We start from the raw sequence: 23,962 nt of genomic DNA on the forward strand, positions 1-23,962 counted from the left end.
ACTAAAATAAAAAAATTAAACATATTCAATAACATAAAAATAATCAAATCAGAAAAGGGAAAGAAGTTACCAAGAACTTATGTGGAATAACAATTAAAAAGAAATCCAAAGCTTGGTATAATAATAATAATAATACCCAAATTCTCGAACATAAACACAAAGATAACCTTCTTGTAAATCTAAAAATTTGAATCACAAAATGTAAAAGAAAATTTGAAGAAATTGAAAACCTAAATTCTAGAAAGCAAAGTAAAATGAAATTGGGAATCCCTTTGATTTTCCAAACTCATGAATATATATGCCACATTGAAGAATTTCAGAGTTCTTTCCTTAAAATCCAGTATCAATCTTCTCTTAATCCCTCTTATTTCTTGAAACATACAACCTTTGGGATGTTTGGCGGAATAAAAATAGATTATGGGCCACAAAAGTTTGGAAAACAAACACAATTTTGATGTAACGCAGAAAAATAATGCATGAATAACTTCGACATATTATTTATTTATTTATTCATTTATTTATTTATTTATTTTTCTTTACTTTTAGTCAGTGGTATTTTGATATATATACGGCTAAACCCGACATACCATAACACACTTTCCGGCAATCGGAACAAGCCCAAGGATTAACCGCGTTCTTGATTTCTTAATTATTGCCTTGGACCTTCTTTATTCTGGTCTTTGTCATCTTTCTTCATAATCGCTCTGCCCTTCTTTTTATTCGAATCCATCTATAAATAGATTAGTTGGTAATTTAGTTTCCTCCTACTAATTTCTTTCTATTGTATTAATAGATGGATTCGAATAAAAAGAAGGGCAAAGCGATTATGAAGAAAGATGACAAAGACCAAAATAACGTAGTCCAAGACAATAATGATGAAATCAAGAACGCAGTTAATCCTTGGGCTTGTTCCGATTGCGGGAAAGTGTGTTATGATATGTCCGGTTTAGCCGTGCATATATCAAAATACCACTCACTAAAAGTAAAGAAAAATAAATAAATAATATGTCTGCGTAGATCAAAGTTGTATTTGTTTTCCAAACTTTTGTGTCCCATAATCTATTTTTATTCCGCTAAACTTCCCAAAGGTTGTATGTTTGGAAAACAAACACAACTTTGATCTACGCAGAAAAATAATGCATGAATAACTCCGACATATTATTTATTTATTTATTTAGTTTTTTTTACTATACGTGATTGGTATTTGATATATGTACGGCTAAACCCGACATATCATAACACACTTTCCCGCAATCGGAATAAGCCCAAAGATTAACCGCGTTCTTGATTTCTTCATTATTGTCTTGGACTTCTTTATTCTGATCTTTGTCATCTTTCTTCATAATCGCTTTGTTCTCCTTTTTATTCGAATTCATCTATTAATACAATAGAAAGAAATTAGTAGGAGGAAACTAAATTACCAACTAATCTTATAATCCACAAATTCGCTCAAAATAAAAAAAAATCAGTCTCAATCCAGGCTCCAGCCATTGCACAAACCCACGAAAAGCTTCTGGAAAATTTGTATGAAGCTTCGCTCGAGTATACAAAAATTTCGACCAAGACTTGCCAATTCTAGCCCAGCCATTGGAAATCTCAAAAACAGCCTCTGGAAAAAGTTCGAGTGAAATTCGACCGAGATTCTAACCTTCGACCGAGTCTCTGAATTCTTGAATGCTATCAAATTGCCCACAAAGTTTCTGTCAGCTACAATATGGAATTTCGATCGAATCTTCAAACTCCAAAAAATTTCTGACCGCTTGAAAAGGAAGCTTCGCCTGAGATTTGTTCCACTTCGTTCTAGAGACTGCAAATCTTGAATGAAAATTCAAGAAACTCGCTCAATACATTGCACAACTTCAAACTTTAATTTTATTGATATTTATTGATTTTTTAAATTGCAATCTAGAGTTAGAATAATTTATGCACATCTTGCTTCTTAAGTAATTAATTTAACAAAACTGAATGTTAATCTTGCTTACCTAAGAATCGACTCGTGATCATACTACAACACCCGTACACTTGAGGCATTAAAATAAAACCACAACAATGATGATTGTGAATGGCTTGTGGGTGCCCCTCCTTTCTTACATCCTGTCAACTTGGTAAGATACTCTAACACAAGTTGTTTGAACTTAATAAATAAGCTTTTAAGTTTGGTGTTATACTTCCTCTTAGTTCTTATATCATATATTTTGTCCAATGATAATAAATTTCAAAAATAATTTCAAAAAAGTAAAGTACTAATGATAATACTCTTAACATATTTCCCATTTGTACAATTTCAAATTACAACCAATGTGATAGTTATAAAGACGAAAATAAGGATCTTTCTGCAATTAGAATTGGGAGTATGTAATAAGTTATTATTCTGTATCACTGACGAATATTGGTAACAAATTAAACACTGGGGTACGGTGTGTGAACTATATTAAATCGTGTGTGAATTGTATTAATTCCGGTGTTGTTTTCATGCATCTTTTGAGATGATTAGTGAAAAACCAGGGTGCTTTCGGGATACCTTGGAGTGTATTTTGCACTGATCACAAATATCAGTGAATAATGCAGATTCCTGCATTAAAGATTTCAAAGTACTGAGATATTCGTCATGGGTCATGGCATCTATGAATCCAAACCTCTGTTGATCATCATCATTTTCACTCTTTTTGAATCTTCTAATCTACCTAGATTTTCATATATCCTTATGAGCAGTTCAAAGTTATGCTCATTATCAGGTTCTAACTCAAAAAGCTGTTGAGCAGCAAGCTCACCAGTTTCACAATTGACGTGCAGGAAACAAGCATATAACAATGCTCCCCAAACTGTTGGTCCAGCTTTGAGCTTAATAAAGTGCACGTTAGATGGATGGGCATGTACCTTTTCCCGAGCTTTAAGCAAGTTGCTCTCAGCTTGTATGACCGCAGCCTGTTCATCCTTCTTGAACTTCTGGTAGCACAGAGTCTGAATCTGCTTGAGTTTTTCAATGATTTGGTGGCTCATGGGACCCTGAATATTGGTGGCCCATGTGTTCTGGACTGACTCCAGGAAGTCCTCTCTTTTCCCCTAAAGGTTGAAGAATTTGAACGGTTTGGACATTTTATGCTGTTTGAAGAAGTGGACCAGCATGGGGGTATGATCAAAGTCCCCCTCCAGAAGGAAAACAGCTTCTGCTGTGGGGAATGTGCTCTCCCAAGAGTGGTTACCCAAAACACGATCAATTTTGCTTAAGACTCTCGCGGGGCCCAATTGCTTGTTGGTCCATGTGAAGAATCTCCGTGCTTTTTATGTCGTATACTTCGCAGACCTCCATACATCTCCTTAAAGGATCCATTTCATGGCTGCGTGGTCGTTGCCCTATTCTCTCGTTGATGTTGGCTATGCAGTTGAAGTCTCCCATGATGAGCCATGGGCTTGTGATGTGCGGCTTCAAGCCCTCTAGTTGGTTGAATAGATCCTCTCTACCTTTCTTATCGCTGGCGCCGTAAACAAAGGAGCATGAGAATTTTTCGCCGACCAGTGGGGATACATCCACATGAATGACCTGACTACTAATGTGTCTGATGTCTACAACAATTTCATCGCTTTCCCACGCAACAATGATGCGGCCTCCCTTGTGCCAATCCAAGTTATGGGTAAAGCACCAAGAGGGGCATAATCTTTGATAAAGGGCACCAAGTCCTTGCCGCTTTACCTTTGTTTCGAAAAGGCTAAAGAGACTTATATTATGGTTAGAGATGAATCTCGCCACTTCGAGCTGTTTACGTGCCTTGTTTAGCCCTCTCACGTTCCAAGTGAGGATGTTATTCATTGACATCGATGGGGTAAGCCCCCAGCGCTTTAATTGGAAGTTTTAGGATGGTGGTTTCCTCCCCTGTCGTTTCGTCATTTTCATTCACAAGAGTATCAAAGGGGTTAGGTGTTGTAACATCACTGTGTTGATGGTTACCATCATGGTTATAGATCCTACGAGGAGAACTACTAGTGGAGGGGTTGTCCATGGTCGTGGGTGCTTGGTGTTCCTGGGTTGACAGTTTTTGCTTCACAACATATTGCTTCCGGACCACTAACTGATAACCTTCTTTGTCCTTCAAGGGTCTTCTGTCATGTTTTGGAAGCTTCTCCTTACCTGTTCCATTTCTACATTCCTGTTCCTTGTGACCCATCTTTTTATATGTGTTGCAAAGGATAGGTTTTCATTCATAGATCACCTGCTGAGTTACAACCTCATTAGTGAAGTGAATTTCCTCTGGAAAGTCAGCCTTAGTCTTCACTTCTACTAAGACCCTAGCGAACCTAAGTCGAGTTTTCAGACGAGTGGCATTATCAACTTTGATAACCTTTCCCACATAACCAGCAATTTAGGTAGTTGGATCCAAACGGGCATGGATGAGAGGCTATCTTTGTCCATTGACATCTCAGGGGTGCATGGTTTAATCACGAAAGGTTTATTGTCAAAAAAAACACCATTCGACTCGTAAGCCTTATCCCTAGATTCATATGATTTCATTCGGACCATGTAAACACCTTTGTCTACCATACCAACTGTGTCTATATCTAGATCTTTCCATATACGTCTCACATAGCCATCATGTAGAGGTGGGTTTGCCCCTACCACAAAACACACCACCGCAGTTTTCTAATATCTAAGTTCATCTTCAATATCACAAAAATCAATTTTGACAATCTGTGGGCTGGAAGAGTTGTTACTTATTGTGTTTAGTGGAGATTGGTCCACACATGCTTGCTGTTGTAAGGGGCAGCACTTAGGAAGATTCGAACACCCAATGTTGTTGGGGTCCAAGCCTTGAGGATGTTCACTTGCCTTCTTCAGTTCACCGGTCATGCTCCCGGCCTCGATGTCATTTTGGCCATTAATGTTGTTTGCTCCATGTACAATGGAAGCCCAGGTTTGAGAGGATGAATCCATCTTCTTAGATAGGCTGCTGATCTTCAAGCAAGAGGATGGTTTAGGACAGGTCTCAGCCTCGGCTTGCGCCCCCGGCTGAACTTGAGGCTGCTCCACCACCTTACGTGGTCTTCCTCTCTGTCCCATGGGTGGGCAGGAAACTACCCAGAGAGATAGGACCGATTGTTGGCTGCTGCACCTTCAGGTTGTGGGAGGCGCTCGGATGAGGCCGGAATCCACCTCACCGGAGGCCTAAGCTGCCGGAACTGCGGAGGTGCAGAAGTAACGGGAAGGAAAGACCTAATCGCCTCTCACCCGTAGAGAGAGAAGGTCTCAAGTGTTTTTTATTATTATTATTATTATTTATTGTTATTATTATTATTATAACTATATGAAACCAAAATAAGATCGGATGAAATCAAACCAGACTAGATCAGATCAAATCAGAAATATTCAGATCAGATCAGACTAAATCAGACCAGATCAGATCATATCAGAACTTAGTAAATTCAAATCAGATCTAATCAAATCAGACGAAAAAAACAGATCCTAAGCCTCTTGTTCTATAGAAATAAGTTAACAATAAGAAATTTATGTTGTGATTAGTACAACGCGACATGATCTATATAATCTACACGACGGCATGTTGGTGTTATGTTACCCACTCAACTCAAGCACGAATTTCATATCTCCTATAATCAATGACCACTTACACTTTTGCTCAATGTTAGAATTCTAAAAACTTTGATACAATTAAACCTAAAAATGGTATTTCCTTGCACATTTGGAAGAGCTAAAAAATGATGTTATTACAAAAGTTTCAAAGTAAATGTGATAATATCTTGGTATGAGATATAATTATGTATGTATCTTTATGTATTCACTTAGAGTTTGTAGACTCCTACTCTTATTAGATATTCTAAATATCTATAAAAAAAATTCTTAATTTATGATTGTATATGTTTTATATTAGACTTTCATCCTACATATTAATAAAATTCATTTTCTCCCTACTTAAAACGAGGCTAATAAATTATTAGTAAACTACGTTAAATTAATGTGAAATGTATAATTTTCTGTTTACTTATCTTACGTTTGTCACAATAATAAATTTGAACACTCAAGTAATCAAAGATAAAAAACAAATCCTTTACTAAGACTGTCTCGTCGTGAGACAGTTTAATATGGGTAGATCTAATTTTGAATTTCTTAAATTTTGATGAAAAAACTGTTTTTATTTAGTTAACTGCTATGTAAGACGATCTCATAAAAGACTCATTGTATAATAGAAACTTTTAGCTGATGTACTTCTTATTTTGAGATCGTCTCACCATGAAATAACATTATATAAAACAGGCTGAAAAATAACAGTATTTGGAGCCCTTGATCTAAGTTAACACTAATCTCAATTGAAATTGACAACAACATCTGTTGAGATTAGTCATTTAGTCACTGGAAACTTTGCTCTTAAGTCTCTGTCGAGATTACTTTAATCTCGGTCGAGACTGAATTCAATTGGGAACTTCTATCAAGTTTAAGTTTTAATCTCGGTCGTCGAGACTGTTTTCAATAAAAATTTACTGTAAAGTTCAAGTATTAATCTCGATTAAGACTAAACCAGTCTCGGTCAAGACTTGGTCAAGACTAGCCAATTTCCCTGAGACTGCTTGCGGTGAAGAATTTATTGTGTAGTTTCAAGAAATAAGAGGGATTAAGAGAAGATTGATAAGGGATTTTAAGGCAAAAACTCTGAAATTCTTCAATGTGGCATATATATTCATGAGTTTGGAAAATCAAAGGGATTCCCAATTTCATTTTACTTTGCTTTCTAGAATTTAGGTTTTCAATTTCTTCAAATTTTCTTTTACATTTTGTAATTCAAATTTTTGGATTTACAAGAAGGTTATCTTCGTGTTTATGTTCAAGAATTTGGGTATTATTATTGTTATTATACAAAGCTTTGGATTTCTTTTTGATTGTTATTCCACATAAGTTCTTGGTAACTTCTTTCCTTTTCTCAATTTGATTATGTTTATGTCATTGAATATGTTTAATTTTTTACAATTATGATTTCGATTAGTGAATAGTTTTGTATGCTAGGACATTAGATGTGAACCCTAATATTTATATGATTAGACGAGAATTGCATGTTATAATATTGAATTGGTTTTATTAAATTATTAAAAATATGATAATTCGAGTTAAAGTCTTTAAATTTCTCCAAACTAAAATTACAAAAGTTGAGGAATGAAAATATTATTAATCTTGAATGATAATGCAAGTTAATAGTTTCTCTTAATTGAAATACGAAAGTTGAGATTTTGGGGGTGTTCGGTATATGAAGTGGAAAGGAAAGGAAATAGAATCAAAAAAGATAGGGTAACGAAAAAAATAAGCTTTATTTCCGAAACTTATTTGGTGTATGAAGTGGAATGGAAAAGAAAATGGAATCAAAAATATTAATTGCAATAGAGGATGAAGGCTTGAAAAAATGCCTTAAGACCCATATCAATGGAGGAAACAATTACTAAAGAATCTAAAATATGAAAGCTACAAGTCAATGAGTCATAACTTCTAAACTGGGACTTTGTCGAGACTCGCCGCCATCAAGATGAACGAGAAGGCAACTCAGGGGAAAGCGACAAGTAGTCGCTTTAGCCTGGTTAAAAGGAGACGACTCATTGCAAGTTACTGGAACATAGAAGAGTGTTAGAAGAAAGTGACGAGCCGCCGTTTTCAACCGACGACTTATCGTTGACTCGCTAAACGGGTATCTGCGCACTTTCTCCTCAAAATGTTAGTTGGAATTTTTATTTTTATTCATTATTTTTTTTTAATTCTTTCAGTTTTATTTTAATTAAAATTAGACTTGGTGGATTAAAGTTTATAATTTTTAAGCATCAAACGGAAAGACATGCAATAATTACTTTAAAACTCATCTCTATTGATAATAAAATTATTTATTAAAAAAATATTATTATGAAATATTTGATACATCATTAATTGAATCGCCGAATGGTGTTATAATCTTATATCTGAAAATTTTGTTCCAATTAAAATCAAAGGATTCTACAATTGTTACTATCGTACCTACGGTTTGAATATATTATTTGCTTGTTTTTGGATCATAGAATTGTACATAGATAAAAATGGAGATTTCAATAATTATGAGGCAAACATCAAATTAATTTAGAGACCTTAACCTATAACCGCTTCTTTTCCCTCCCAAACTAACAACTCTAAAAGACTAAAATTAGAGTTGTTCAAATGTGACCCGACCCGAAATTCGATTCGAAACCGAAAGTTATCCGATCCAAAAATGTGTTTCAAAAGGCTTACCGAACCGACATTACCCGAACCGAAGTTGTACTCGAATCAATTGACATAAAAAATGGGAAAACTGAACTCGAACTGCAACCGATTTTTATAACCAACATATAACCGTTAACCGAGATTAATCGAACCTAATAGTGATCGAACCGAGTCATATCCGACCCGAATCATGCTCGAAACCAAACTCGATCCGGCTAAAACCGACTTAACCCGAACCAGTTTTTAATCGAATTGCTGTAAAGCTGAACCAATTTTTAACATAGAAGTATAATCAACTCATATTCAATCATCTTATTAGTTAATCTAATAAAGTGATAGATATTTTAATAAATTAAATTTTAGGGAAATTATCAATAGTACCCCTAAATTTTTGCACTTTATCAATGGTACCTCTAAGTTTTTTCGACTATCAATGGTACCCTTGTGTTATTGAGCGTCTTACAACCGTTACCTTTTCTAATTTTTTCCGTCCAAAATCATCCAAAACTGTTAACATTTTTTTTCTTTTATTTTTTTATGTGACATTGATTTGATCGATAGTAATTAGCAACTCGTAGCCCAATTCTACTTGAAAAAATACACGGATCCGATCTGTACTCGATAAAATCGAACCATTTATTAACCGATGACAACCCGAGACCGATGGAACTCGACTCGAACTTCAACAGACATCGAACCGATGCAAACCGGATAGCTCGAATAACTGATCTTCAATCGAACCGTGACTAACTGACCCGACCCAAGTGCGACCCGTTGTAACATATATCCGAAAATAACCGATCCGAAATTCAACCGAACCCAATGACACCTGTCCGAAACCGACCCCATCACCCGAATGAACACCTCTACCTAAAACACACACTATATAATACATTAATTTTAAACGAAAAACTACGACAACTGATCTTGCTGCGTTTTGTCTATTTTTCCCCCCAAAAAAATTTTGATTCGTGGAATACAAGATCATTGGGGTAATTTAGATGCTCTTTCCTCCATTAATTTTCAACGAAACTCAAAATCCAATGAAATTGTTGCTGCTTTCTTCGATTTCTTTCACCAGCATTATTTTATTTGTGGATCATAAGATTAGTTGGTAAGTTTCCTCCTACTAATTTCTTTCTTTTGTATTAATAGATGGATTCGAATAAGGGCAAAGCGAAGAATGATGTCAAAGACCAGACTAAAGTCTAAGAAAATAAAGAAGCACTCAAGAAAGCATCTAATCCATGGACTTGTTCTGATTGCCAAAAAGTGTGTGATAATATGTCGGCTTTAGCCGTACATAAATCAAATTATCACTCACTAAAAGTAAAGAAAAATAAATAAATAAATAAATAAATATTATGTAGGATTATTTTTCTCGTTGTATGTATGAAATTTCTAACGTTTTCTTGATGGTGTAATTTTGATCAATTCTTTTTACATGTTTATTGAACATTTCATATGCCACCCTATTTTCTTCAGTTCGTGGAAACCCATCAATTAGAAACTTGTGATTATCTTTAGCGCTAAGAGCCTTCTGGATCAATTTGACTGTAACTTCTGAAGGAACAATTTTCCCCTCTTTGATGATTTCAAGAATCATAGAGCTGAAATGAAAGTCATGTGACTATTCAGTCTTGTAATTCAAACAGTAAGATAGAATCAGTAATTGAGAGAATGTCATTAGTACCCATGTTCAGTCTTAGAAGATATTTCATTTCTTAATGGGTCTCCTGCGCTCAGATGTCAGTCCATAAGTATCCACAATCCTTGTACACTGTGTACCTTTCCCACTTCCAGGGCCACCTATGAGCATTATTATTAGTCGGTAAATATTACACATATCAAGCACATTATTGAACATTTCACTTTTCCAATTCTCAATGTCATGTTCAGAATCTGTAGCATAAGATATATTAGTATATGACTGTATCTACAAAGAGTGAAACTATGAGTAATACCCAGGACAAAAAATCACCTTGCACCTGCAGCAAGTACGGAAAGTTCAGTATATAAACTTCAAGATTTTGAAAAAACTAAAGTTCTTTGGTGAAAACCACTTATGCAGACAGATGAATTTAAGTATAGCCAAAACAACTCCCATATAGATAGTACACCAACTGGCCAAAAGCATAGGAAAATATGTTTTTGATACACACAAATGAATTCAAGTACAGCCAATAACAACTCCCAAATAGATAGGACGTCAACTGAGTAAAAGCAAAGGAAGAGACTTTTTTGATACACACCAAGAACCAAGACATGTCTGAAATGGTACGCTAGAGGTTGTGCTCTCATCAATCCTCCGTAAAAGAATATAGAGAAACCAACAACCTTCAATCTCAACAGAAAATGATATTCTGTGATCATGGATTACAGCCTTACCAGAGATGCCTCCATCCCTTTTCCTGAGCCATCGCCACCCATTCCTCTCCCCCTTTCCTGAAAATCAAACATAAAACAAACACAACTTTCCCTTTCCCTCTTCAACTTAAGTTTTTTTTATTAATCCACAACCTGATATTTAAAAATTGTTAGTTTCAAATCTCAGATTGACAGCTCGCAATTGCAAGGTGACCATCAACAATTCAACATAGCAGTTCAAACTTCAAAATCAGCAAACAAATTGAATGGAGAATAAGTGCTCCCAATAGCAGATCTCACATTTACAGTCAAATTATTTAATTTTGCAAAAAATCATTCATTGTTTCCCAAGACTTGGGCTTAGAAGTTGGACATAAAAGGTCCAATAGGAGGAGTAGTCTGACTCGATTCAATGCACTTGAACTTTGACGGACTCAAACTTAACACGGTTGGGTCGGGTCCCATAGTCATCCTAATCAATAATTTTTTATTGTGAAGTGGATTGCAGAGAGAGGTAGCATTTGTGTCAAATGGTCAATTCAAATTCCAAATTTCCATCATTCAACCAACATTAAACCTTGTTATAAATGTACAATTCCAACACCAAAATGACATAATTTGAAATTCAAAAGAAAAACATCTTTTGAGCATAAGCAAAAATATAGAAAGAATTCTCTTGAGGCACGAGTCAAGAGTCAAGACTCAAGAGTGGACTAAGTAATCACCATTTCCATGAAATCAAAAGACAACCACATAATCAACATTTAACTGGAACATAGGATATAAATCAACTTTAAATAGACCAGAAGTCACCTCACATGTTGATATTCATCCATTCTCAAGAAAGCAATAGTAGCCTGCTCTACAAATTCTCTGAAAATGTAAGCCACAACACCCAGTAAGAAAACAATTGCTCCTATCTTCATTCAATTGTTGAAATAAAAATATTCTAAGTTAATAGAAGTAACATATTAAAACTGAAACAAGCACGTTTTAGGCCATCTTTGGCGAATTACGAATTCATATAGAGAATTTGGTAAAACTAAGCCACACTAGGTTGATAACAATAAGGTTCTACCAAGAAATAACAAAACAAAAGAACATCAACTGTTGGAGAATAGCTCACATGTGATCGCACATTGAACATTTGGAGAAGACTTGACTAATTTATAAGTTTCATGGGCTAATCCTCCTATCACCAATTGGTTTGAGGATGGAACGTCATCATGTTTGTATGCACACAACTCTCCACTTGTGTGAATCTTGTGGTGTTCAAGTATAATAAGAAATTTATCATGGTATCACAGGGGACGATTTTCGATCTTTAATCAACTGGAAGCACAAAGTCTCGAACTTTCATAACAGCAACTTACGAGTTCAAAAAAATGATTTTCCTGCCCAACTGATTTTAAAAAATCAGACTCACTGAGCATTAGCCTACATTTGATCCCACAGAATTAGAAAAGGCTTGGCTAGCATATAAGCTTGATGGGCTAGTCCTCCTATCACTAAATGGTCTCAAGTACAAACAATGAAAATTACTTTGAATTCAAATGGAGTATATAACAAAATTCACCTGTCAGGATGAGTATGTCTACATAACTCAGCCGAGTCCACCACTGAACAAACCTAACAAATCAAAAATAATCCATATTATAACAAAAACCTCGTCAACACACAAAAAAGAACCTAATTCATGAAAAATATCTTACAGTATCAGAAATTTGATCCATAGCGCGTATAATTTCAGTAGACGATGGCATAGTAGAAATGTAATGAATAAGTTCTCCAGACCTAAAAACATTAACCAGAAACAATTAATCAAAATCCGATTATTTGGCAGAAATTTCAATTTAGGCTTTCGCTAATTACGAACCTTTCCATTGCATCATCAACGAAACGCTGGAAACCGTTGGGAGTTTTCAAATGAGAAAAATTGTACAGACCGGTTTCTTTAACATCTGCTGTAGCTGCTGATGTTCGGAAAAATTGGATGTTGGGATAGTAATATTTTGATCGGAAGATTTTTCTGCAATGAGAGGTTATTAGTGCCGCCATTTTCGAGGTTTCTTGGGGGGAAATGAGTTGCAGTTGGGGCGGAGCGAACTTGAATGATGAATGCAAAATGCGGGTGAAGTGGTCAACAGTTTAAGCTATTTCCTTGTAGTTGCTATTTTCGAGGTTATTAGTGGTCAACATTTTGAATGATGAATGCAAAATGCGGGTGAAATGAGAGGTTATTAGTGCCGCCATTTTCGAGGTTTCTTTAACATTTTTCGATTATTAGTAATATTAATAATTTTATTAGTTGATACAATTTCTATAGCAATTATTATTCATCAATTGATCTTATTTGATATATAGTTGTCTATATATAATGTAAAATATAGTCAAGTGGAATCTTGTTTGATTCGTCTTAATGTGTATTTTCTTAATATTAACTTTTTAGAATTTTTTATCATATAAAATTACAAAAATGGAGCAACTATTAAAAACCAGAGGAAGTATCACACTAGTATAAAAACTCGTGCAATGCACAAAGTTATTAGTATTAAGATATATAAGTATTATGACTTATAAACAATATTATAATTTTATATTATCATCGTCAATTTGAAATGTTCATGTTAAAATTTTACAATCAATATAATATTATATTATAATAATTTGATGATAGATATGTTTTTTTCACTTTTCTTTAAAGTATACTAATTCGTCCATTGAATTAGTTGCAAAAAGAAATAGAATGTTTTTATAAAAATTTTAGATATTTGACAATTTAATTTTGACTTTTTTAATTCTATTTACAAGTACTCTAGTTTTCTATTGAATTTTTTTTTTAACAAATTTTGGGGAGCTGCTATTTATTTTTTACCTTGTATTAGTAATTAGTTAAATAAAATTTTACTATTTTATTTCAATCAATCAATTAACTAATTTGATCAATCCACATGGCAAATCATTGTAAGAATGGCACATGGAGTTTTCCAATTCTTTTAGTTAATTGTATGATTTTGAATATTATCCTCAATCAATTTCATAACCCTTTGTAACTTCTCTCTAGAATGGTCTTTGAACTAAAAGTTAACATCGAAACAATATGGCTAATGAATTTGATCACTAAAATGATTCGTAAGTACCGATAACGATTGTTAATTTAAAATTTGAAAAAAATGGAAATGGTGGGAGTCGTATGCAATGCGCAATTAAGCCACGGATGAGCCGGAAAAAATGCGCAACTGAACCGTGGTCCAATAGCGTGTTTTGTGCGACTCATCCGCGGCTCAGTCGTGTGATTCACGCGACTCCCCCATTTTCTAATTTTTTTTATTATTTATGATTTATTTACTTAATTATTAATGTTATTTAATTAGTAATGATTTAATTTATTATTATTGTTGTTGATTTATTTACTTAATATTAAGTTAATTATTAATATTATTTTAATTACTATTATATTTATTGTGTAATTATTTAATTATTAATTAATTTACATATGCGGGATAGCTTTGAAAACTTAGGTGATGATGTAGATTATTCGGCTACATATAACAATTTGAATATGTAGATGAACTGCATGCTTGGGCGAATGAGATAACTATTAAAATCGGCTTCAATTTACGTGTGCCTCGTATAAGCAAAAAGATGGTTGTTCTACTGTTAGTTGATATTTACGTTGTCATTGCTATGGTGGGTTTAGGAGTTAATTGCATGATTTAGATAACGCTCCTCAACCAGGTTCTAGAAGTGGAGCATGTTAGTTTAATGGTCTCTGAATTTGTGATGGAAAGGTAGATTGAATTTCAGTTTGTTTTCTTGAAGATGGTAGGAAGGAGATGATGATATGATTTGAAGGATGATTAATGGAAGCACAGGTTTTAGTTAAAGAAGGGAGTATATGGTGTAGAGTGATTCAGCAGTATGAGGTGTAGAGTGTCAGTTATTGTGAGTGACTCATCTTCTTACTCATATTCATCAAAGTATTAGGTGTACAATATATCTATATATTTCGTTGTACAATTTATTTTCTCTCTTAATTTAATACGACTGATACTCAAATATAATAAAATATTATACTTAGTCCCAATAAAATGATTCGATTAAAATTTAATATCCCAAATTTACTTAATTAATTACAATTAATGAAGTCGCTAAAATTAAGGCTATTTCAATACCGGTATCGTCAATTGTGATACAAAGTTTTTTTTATCCTTTTTGTTTTCGATTTCGTAATTCATCTTTATTTTTTTGTTTAATTATTAAAATTTTATTGTATTTGAAGTGGATTATTATTTTGATTTATTAATTATTATTAAATTGTTATTGTATTTAAAGTTGTTATTGTTCATCTTGTTTATAGAAAGTAAGTACAAATTGTTTCTTTCAATTTTGATTTGTTAATTGTTAATTAAGTTAAGTTCTTTTTTGATAATTGTTTCACTTTACTTTTTTAAACTCATCCGCAAATTTATATTTTTTTTCATCTTACATATATAATATATCATTATAACTTTAAAGAGCGAACATCTTATAATCTGTTTTAGCTTTTTAAATTAATTAATATGCAAAATAAATTATATCTTATACATATGAGGCTTAATTATTTATATTAGGTTTAAATTTATTAATATGCAAAATAAATTATATCTTAAAGTAGTCTAATTAAAGTTTAATGGTTTTGGGCTTAAATGTATTAAAAAGTTGTGGGCCTTAAATACGTGATATGTTAATGTTATATATAGCCTTTATGGTTCTAGGTTGTACTATTCTTTTTCTCCTTACCATTTTATATTCTATTATCAGAGAGAATTAAAAGTGAGAACACTAGTTAAGGGTAATCATACATACTATCTTGAAGATATAACTTTTCATGTTCTTAAAATTTCTCCGGTGCTATTAAATCAGGTAACCTTTAATTTTATTCTTTTAATTCAACATAATAAATCTATTTGTCGGTGTTGATTTTCCTAATTTTTTGTCCCATTAAGTAATATCTATCGCTATTTATGTTGGATTTTTAGGACTTTTCTAATCTTTTGTGGAATTTTATGATTAATGAAGTAATAAAGTAATAAAATTCAATTTTTTCGACATATGTAATTATGTTGCAGTGGAATTAGGTTTAGAAACCAATGGTATCTGTAGCCGCCATGGCTATTCGTTCACGGAATCACGTTTCCACTTAATTAGTGGAATTTAGTTTTGGAAATTATTTTAATGTTCCATTTTCCTGTTTTTTTAACGAATCAATTTGTTTTTTTATTTTTGTGGGTACATATTTCCATTTTAAGTGGAATTTAATTTAATTTCGGTGTATTTAATTTCGGTTACGGAATTAGATTTCAATTATGGTTGTTTGATTTTTCTTCCACTTTTAATGGATTTTTGTTTTTTAGGAGTATTTTTTTAATTGCCCTTGTATTATAATAATTGATGTTATAGTAAAATAAGATATATTTGGTATAATTTTAAGTTTAATTATAGTATGCTTTTATATATATCAGAGGTAAATTAATTATAATAAATAGACTAAAACAAAAAAAGTATACATCTTATTATTTTTTTAGCATTTTAAATTTATTAATTTGCAAAATAAATTATATATTACTTATTGTTCATAGTAGTATATACAAATATGCATCCGCCTACTTTTTTTTTTTTTGATCATCTCTGCTAATCATCTATTGCTAATCTTAATTTTCGTCTTTTTTCATTCATGGTTCTCGTTTTCAATCATTCTGTCAATGGTTCAATATTAATCGATGGATAATGGCAGTAAATTCACTATTCATCAATGGAAAACACAAATAACAAAAAGGTTGCACCACCTCTTGGCAATTCATCATGGCTCGTATTTACACATGGAGGTTCAAGAAAGAAAATGATTCAAACATTCTGTAGTATGTCTTCTTTACCAACTAATAATCAGTCCTTCATCAAGAGTATTCCTCAATTGCGTGGCTTTGATATTTTGGGTTCCTACCATGGATGGTTAATCTTACGTAATATTAAAGATCATAATATTATTTCTTTGTGTAATCTCATTACTCTACAATCAATCAGGCTTCCTCCATTACCGAGAAAAAAAACAGAAGAAAATGATGATACTGATATTAATGATGAAAAAGATGTAGATGATGATATTAATAATGAACGTGATGGTGCAAAAGATGATGATGATCATGATATTAATAATGAAGAATATGATAATGATAATGATGATCATGATCATGATGATAATGATAATGATAATGATATTAATAATGAAGAATATGATAATGATAATGATGATGTTGATGATGGTGATGGTGATGATGATGATGACAATGATGAAGATGAAGACGTGTTTTGTGCTCTTACGTCTCCCCCGAATTCAACTAATTCAGTACTCTGCTTGTTTATTAAAGATCAAGTTTTTTCATGTCCTATTACAACTGATTCTTCAATCAGTAATTGGAATACTCAAAAGCTTAAACTTGATGGCGAGAGAACAGAGAGCATAAGAAATAATTTTGTAATGCATGGTATTATTTATAGTTTGACTCGAATTCGAAATCCAAGAACTTATGAAATAAGATATTATTTGACGGCTATTGAGGTTGTTGATGAAGAAACTAATACCAAAATCAATACCAATATTGCTTACTCACTTGCCATTAAGTCCTTGGCACTTACACCTTTCGAGAATTATCCTACATATGTACGTTGTAGGACAAATCTGGTTGAATCTTATGGTCATGTGTATTGTGTCAATACATATATAAGAAATGCTTATGATGATAATTTTAGTAGAGTAACTGTGTTTGAATTTGATTTTCCGACCAAAAATTGGGTGGAGATTAAATCTTTGAATGGTCATACCTTTTTTATAGATTATAATAGTTGCACTTGGTGTTGGGGTTTATCCAGTAGTAGTTTTGAGGGACCAAGTATCCAAGAGAATTGTGTCTATCAAATAATTAGCGTCAATAAGCGTATTATATGTTGTTACAGCATAGTTGAAAGGAGTATGACCCTACTTTCTCTTTCTTCATACTTGACAACTCCTATAAGCAATTATGCTTGGGTGAATGCAGCACCCATATCATTACCAGTCCAAAGGTACGTTGGTTTATTACTTACTTCTGCTTAATTAATTCTTATTATATTTACGGTCCATTTGATGCTAGGTATTAAATGGTATGAATGATAATGAAAAATTAGTGTAGTTTTGGTAAGAAAATGTCTTGACAAGTTAAATAGTCATACTTGTTTTCCTCCAATCATTTCACAATTTTCACAAAATTCATTTTAATGCATTATCATATGAAAATTTGGTATTAAGAATTAATGTAATATTAGGTGGTAATGAAAAATTGCAAACACAAATCTTATTTATGATCAAATTTTCATTACCATGAAAATAACATGATATATTTCACGAAAATTATTTACACTACAAATCATACTTATTACTATCATTTAGTACCCACAACCAAACGAGTCGTTGGGGTTACAACATTATCTATCTATGACTATTTGTAGACTTTGTAAAAATTATTTAATATTTATTTTCTATATCAATCAATTTCTTAATCAATTTTTAAAGATCATAAAATTACATTATTGTGAAATCATTAATTTTTCATATGTTTCCTTTCACAGATTAGGAAGCATTCAAACACATAATAGGATAATTGAGATGAAGCAAGTTCCCCACGAAAAAATTGAAGAGGGCTCATTCATTAAGCTTCCGGATGATTTAATATATTTAATTTCAACACACACAACACATTTTTTCGATTATTGGAATTTGCGACTTACTTGTAAGAAATGTCAACAAGCAATTCCTTCGATTCCTGAATGGAGAATCTCCAATAATAGACTTCCTTTATTCATCTTCTTTAAAGATGATGAAGATGGATTATGTAAAGTGATGGATCCTTTTCGATCTGATTCACACTACACTCGCTTACGCATATTTTTAAATCCTTCTACTCTTTATTATTCTAATAATGGATGGTTAATTATGATTTCAAGTTTTGAAGGGATATCCTCACTCAAGTTCTTCAATCCTTTCACTAGGGTCATAATAGATTTTCCATCCCATTTTAATAATTTTTTTGATCTTACAAGTATTGGGTTCTCATCTTATCCTACCTCTTCAGACTTTCTAATGGTTGCATTTGATCCCTTAGAGAAAGAGATTGTTTATTTCCAATTTGGTGATACATCTTGGACACATTATGCGTTTCCAAATGAAAACGACCAATTTAAAATTGGAATCTGTAACACCCCGAGATTTTAATGAAGTAATTATTTAATATTTTAATAGTTTTTAAAGACTTTACAATTATTTATGAAATTGTTTTAATAAATTTCTTTCGTATACGAATTTAAATGTTAACTTATATATATATATATTAAAAATATAATTACGATTCAAAAATAAAGAGGTTCGAATTAAAATGATTATTTTATTAAAATGTCTAAGCCCTCGAAGGTGAGTCTCTTAGTTAGGCCTCGCAAGAAAAATGAATCTAAATAAATAAATAAATAAACATGATAATAATAATAACAAGGATAAAAGGCATGAAACCCTTTTTTTTTTTCTTTTCTTCTTGCTTGAGCCGTCACTCCTCCCTCCCCTCCTTCTCTTCTCCCTTCCCTCTCCCTCACGGCCCACAGCAGCTGCCGGCACACCAGACCACCAGCAGACCACCGTGAGCAGCCCGCAGCAGCACAGCCGCGTTTTCCCTCCCCCACGCACTACAAGCAGCAGCCTCACCACGAACGACCACAACAGCGGCTGTTTCGTGAGCCACCAGCAGGTACAGCAGCCGCAAGAGGTGGTTCCTCCACCATTTTCGTGCTCCACACCACTACAACAACCACTTATACCCTTACCCATTTCTAGTTCCCCTTGTGAGCAATCTCTTACCCAAATTAAGTTTGTATGTGTTGATATTTGATTTCTTATTATTTAGAGTTCATATTTGTTAAATTGGAGTATGAATATCTTGATTTTGTTATGGGTTTGATTATTATGGTGATCTGAAATTAGATAAGTTAGGGTTTATATTATGATGAATTTAAAGGTAGTAATTTGGGTAAATTCATGAATCTTAGCTTGGATTAAGTTATATCTTAATAGAATTTAAAGTGGGTAAGCATTTGAAAGTGTGAATTGAACTTGAATAAGTTAGGGGTGGATGAATTAAAAGTAGTATATACTATTTTTGTGGCTTGGATGATGTTTTGTATTGGAAATCTTGTATAAGCTTGTGTATGTGACACTTTGGATGAATGGTGACTAGTATTGTTAATATCCATTGTTGTAGAGTAAACGATAATAATAATTACTAAGACGGATTAAGGTAGCGATTGTCATTAATGAAAGTATTATCGTGGTTATAGTCGTTGATGAGGTGGTTAGTTTTGAGCTCGGTTGCTATACTGATATGTTCAATTCTGTTGCTAAGTTGGGTGACTTTGACCCAAATTATACGAATCGTTATTGATTCGCCAAGCTACAAATCTAATTTATTCTTAATCGTTTCACTCTAAAAACCTTGGAAAAATAATAAACCACTACTATCATAGGTGATATGATTGTTATTAAGTGTAACGTCATGTATTACGTGTTCTTGAACTTTCCAGTGAATAGTTTGACTATCACGCACAAGCGTATGGTTGTGCCCTTTCACTTGAACATATCTTGATATAAACCTGACTGGAATCTAATGTTATGGTTTGATTGGAATTGATGGCGTAGTTCATGTGTGTACATGGGTTGAATTTATTGCATGAGTATGCGTAGAATGCGTATTAGCTTGAATCGAAACTTAATTGGCTAATAGCGTAGCTTGTATGGAGTCGGTGCTTCGTAAATGATGTGAAGTAGGCTTATTAGTCTTACTTTAAACGTGTATAGGTGCCCGGTTCATAAGAGGGGCGTAAGAACCCCTTCGAAGCGATTTTTGTGGCTTGTCATCTTGCAGTGCAGGTAAGTACACGCAGTAACTGATTCTTGCATGCATCTTCAATATATTTTCCTTGCGTGATAATATTATACGAGCTAGGTTGAATATGATTTGCTATTTAAATACTGTTAAATTTTTGTTACAAGTGAAAATCAGTTGTAAAGATGGTAGAGATTGAGTTCTGATATCGCGAGAGTAGAATGTTGGATTATATGAGATGGAATGGGAATGAGTCCCTTATTGATGAGATATTAAGTTGGATGTTACTGTGACTCCACTGGATTGGTACCCCAGTTGGTTTAGTTCCCGGAGGCATGGATCATCTATATATGGTCGCTGTACGGGGGTATGATCATACTTTGCCATTGGGCGCCGGCATGGCCGTCACCGCCCTTGGCTGAGGTGTTGCCATGTGGGTCTTGCAAACCCCAATATGGTGGCCTCTAGTCACAAAAGAAGATACGTGGAATTAAGAAAGAAATAGAAAATGGTGAAGGCATTGAGAAGTGCATAGAAGTGAGGAATGGTTGGAGTAGATTTTTATACATTGGAGTGTCTTTCTTCCCTCGTTTTGTTGAATTGATTGTTGGTTGCATATATAACTTGTTGCTAGATACTGACGTGTACTGCTTGTTTCCTTGTTGACGGCTTGTCTCTGATGGCCCTGCTATGACACGTTTGGTCTATGACTTTACGTTGAGCAGCAGGGGCATCGTAGATAGGTCTTGCAGGTTTTGGAGTTTCCTTGCATTGCATATGGGGGGGGAATCGAGTGAGAACCTTGACGCGTGCCCTGTTCGAACCATTTTTGACGCTACATGTGATTTCGAATTGAAAGTGTGTATGTTTTGGTTGAGGCATGAGTCCTCCTTTTGATGTAATTCGTTCCGCTGCAAAGATTTATATCGTTTTATATTTTGTTATAGTATCTTGAATGGCTTGTACAGTGGATTATCTTTTTGCTTGGAAAACCCAAGTGTTTACATGGGAACCACGATCCATGCTTAGCATGTCGACAGAGGTTTTGGCGATGACCTTTCCGCCGTGATTCTGTTACGAGGCCATTGATGCCTCTTCATTATGATGATTTATCGTTTGTCTAAATCTTCGGCGCGTCAAATTTCAAGGCAGATGCTGCCGAAATTTCCGTAGGATTTTGTTTGGAAGTTTTCAAACATCACTTTAATCAAACGTCATCTTTTTCTTTTTCCTATTTAAATAATTATTTATTTCTACAAGTGACACCCTTGAAGGGTCTGAAATTCAGGGGTGTTACAGAATCAGCAGTCCAGTTTACCTTCATGGATGCTTTTACATTCTCGATGTAAAAGGTTATCTTGGATCATTTTCATTGTTAGGTGGAAAAGAAAAATGGCAAGTTTATAGCAAGCCACCCCAACTATGCTTCAAAAAATTTCATTCGTATCACCTACTTGAGTGTGAAGGTCAACTTATAGCAATATTTATCAAGTTTATTGGATTATGCGTTCAAGTCTTAAAGTTTAATATCCACAAACATAAATGGGAGGAAATTAGAAACCTTGACAAATATAGTTTTTTCCTTGGAAAGTCATCATTTTCTGCAAAGATTGCAGAGGTTGAAAAGAGAAATCGAATTTACATTTCGCGGCTTAAAGGAGAGAAAATAATCTTTTACTCACTTCTAACAAAACAGTTTCATGCTACTGGAATCAATGATGAGTCAATACAAGACTTTTACAATACAACTGAACAATTAGATAGCTTTTGGCTTTAGTTTATCATTTTTATCTAGTTTATGTATTAAAACAGTATTACTTTTCGGTATGATGTTTGTTTTGTTATATTTAATTTAATTTTTTAAAACTTTATTTGATAAATTTGACGAGTTATCAATTGTTATTCTCTTTTGGAGTTTATTAATTATTAATTTAATTGTTCTAATTAATGCTTTAAAATTATTATGTTAAATTAAATGTTGAATTAAAACTAGTAAAATAGCTCCAAATTTAATTCAAATATATTGCCAAAATCTTTATTTCAATTGTACTGGTTCTTTAAAATATTAATCTCTCTGTCTCACCATCCTCATTTTTTCATTTGTTTTTCTTAATAATATTTATTTTAATGTAAATTTAATTAACATTAAATTTTTATAATTTTTATTTAACTTAATTAGAGATATTAACAATTAAAATACTCCCTTAGCTTCTTAGCTTGTTAGTATGAATTTGTCAATATTTGTATTTTGATCCGTCCATTTTACTTTGTAACATTTCTATTTTGCGTAATATCTCCACTATTTTCTTTAAATCTTATTCACACTTCGCCTCTAACTTTTGGTCACTCTTAATTTATTCACAGAATTTTATTGCCTCCAACATTTTCTTAATACTTGTCAAATGTTGATGTTGCGTATTCTTCAAGAGGACAAAGAAAATAGTGCATTTGCATCTGTGTGAAAAAAAAGATGATATATACTGGCCGGGATGAAGGGAATTACGAGTATGAGATAGTTTGGGTCTTGTTGTTCCTTTTCCTCGATTTGGGTCATTTGGAAGATTGAAGTTTGAAAAGTCCAATATCAAAATTTATTTGGACGTGTAATTAGTAGGGATGTTCTGATAAGTGTAAAATTTTACATTTATTATTATTTTAAGAGTTTTATTTTAAGTATAACTAGTGGGTATTGAGGACAAAAGTGATGGAAATGAGCTAGAATAGATGCATAAGCTATTGTATACTATTTGGTGTCTTAATAGGTATTTTTGGATACATTCAAGTAGTTTTTGGTCACTCCATTCCTTGATGATGAAGTCCACTGAACATCAATAGAATGAATGTGCATAATTAGGACAACATTTGGAGGCTCATGGTTTCAAATATGAAGTTTAGAAACATTTTAAATATTATTTGGAGTCTCTAATCTAAGTCAAAGATAATCTCAATTGAGATTAACCTTAATCTCGGTCGAGATTAGCCATATTACTCACTGGAAACTTTGCTCTTAAGTCGCGGTCGAGATTACTATAATCTCGGTCGAGACTAAATTCAATTGAAAACTTCTGTCAAGTCTGAGTTCTAATTTCGGTCGAGATTACTTTAATCTTGGTCGAGACTGATTACAATGAAAAATCACTGGAAAAGTTCAAGTATTAATCTCGGTCGAGAGTATATCAATCTTGGTCAAGAATAATCCAAAAGGAAAATCACTACGAAAATTAAGTTTAAATTTCAGTCAAGATTAACTAATCTCGATCGAGATTGGGTCGAAAGTGCCTGCGGTGAACTTAATTAAGTTATTTCAAAAATTAATGAGAAATAAGAGGAGATTAATAGGGGATTTAAAGGTAAAAACCTATGAAATTCTTCAATGGGGATATATATTCATGAGTTTGGTAAATCAAAGGAATCCCATATTCTTATTTTAGTTTAA

The 23,962-nt window shown here is 33.1% G+C and overlaps 1 protein-coding gene across 4 annotated transcripts; it reads right to left on the reverse strand.

The window, feature by feature from the left end:
* Window positions 1–9,688: 9,688 nt before the first annotated feature.
* On the reverse strand, window positions 9,689–12,798 carry LOC130806963 (mitochondrial intermediate peptidase, mitochondrial-like). 4 transcript variants are annotated; one of them, XR_009040416.1, is made up of 7 exons: window positions 12,462–12,794; window positions 12,298–12,379; window positions 12,162–12,214; window positions 11,404–11,458; window positions 10,183–10,206; window positions 9,912–10,027; window positions 9,689–9,828 (listed from the first exon to the last, which is right to left on the reverse strand). XR_009040416.1 is itself a non-coding variant. In XM_057672231.1 (7 exons), the coding sequence occupies exons 1-6, from the start codon at window positions 12,641–12,643 to the stop codon at window positions 9,961–9,963; spliced, it is 468 nt and encodes a 155-aa protein (XP_057528214.1). In that variant the 5' UTR covers window positions 12,644–12,794; the 3' UTR covers window positions 9,689–9,828; window positions 9,912–9,960. The 4 variants fall into 4 exon arrangements, 2 of the variants coding, with proteins under 2 accessions (XP_057528214.1, XP_057528215.1); XM_057672231.1 differs by having other exon boundaries at window positions 11,399–11,458; XR_009040417.1 differs by lacking the exon at window positions 10,183–10,206 and having other exon boundaries at window positions 12,462–12,798.
* Window positions 12,799–23,962: the final 11,164 nt, after the last annotated feature.

The sequence above is a fragment of the Amaranthus tricolor genome, chromosome 2, assembly GCF_026212465.1.
Source record: "Amaranthus tricolor cultivar Red isolate AtriRed21 chromosome 2, ASM2621246v1, whole genome shotgun sequence".
In the NCBI taxonomy this organism is placed as follows: domain Eukaryota; kingdom Viridiplantae; phylum Streptophyta; class Magnoliopsida; order Caryophyllales; family Amaranthaceae; genus Amaranthus; species Amaranthus tricolor.

What these genes read in the sequence shown, in the direction of transcription:
- LOC130806963 (XM_057672231.1), bottom strand. Translation starts at nt 12,643, where the DNA reads ATGGCGGCACTAATAACCTCTCATTGCAGAAAAATCTTCCGATCAAAA. An exon ending in GTTGATGATGCAATGGAAAG is followed by an intron (nt 12,380 to 12,461) that starts GTTCGTAATTAG and finishes TAATGTTTTTAG; the next exon opens with GTCTGGAGAACTTATTCATT. An exon ending in GATGAATATCAACATGTGAG is followed by an intron (nt 10,207 to 11,398) that starts GTGACTTCTGGT and finishes TACTTGCTGCAG; the next exon opens with GTGCAAGGTGATTTTTTGTC.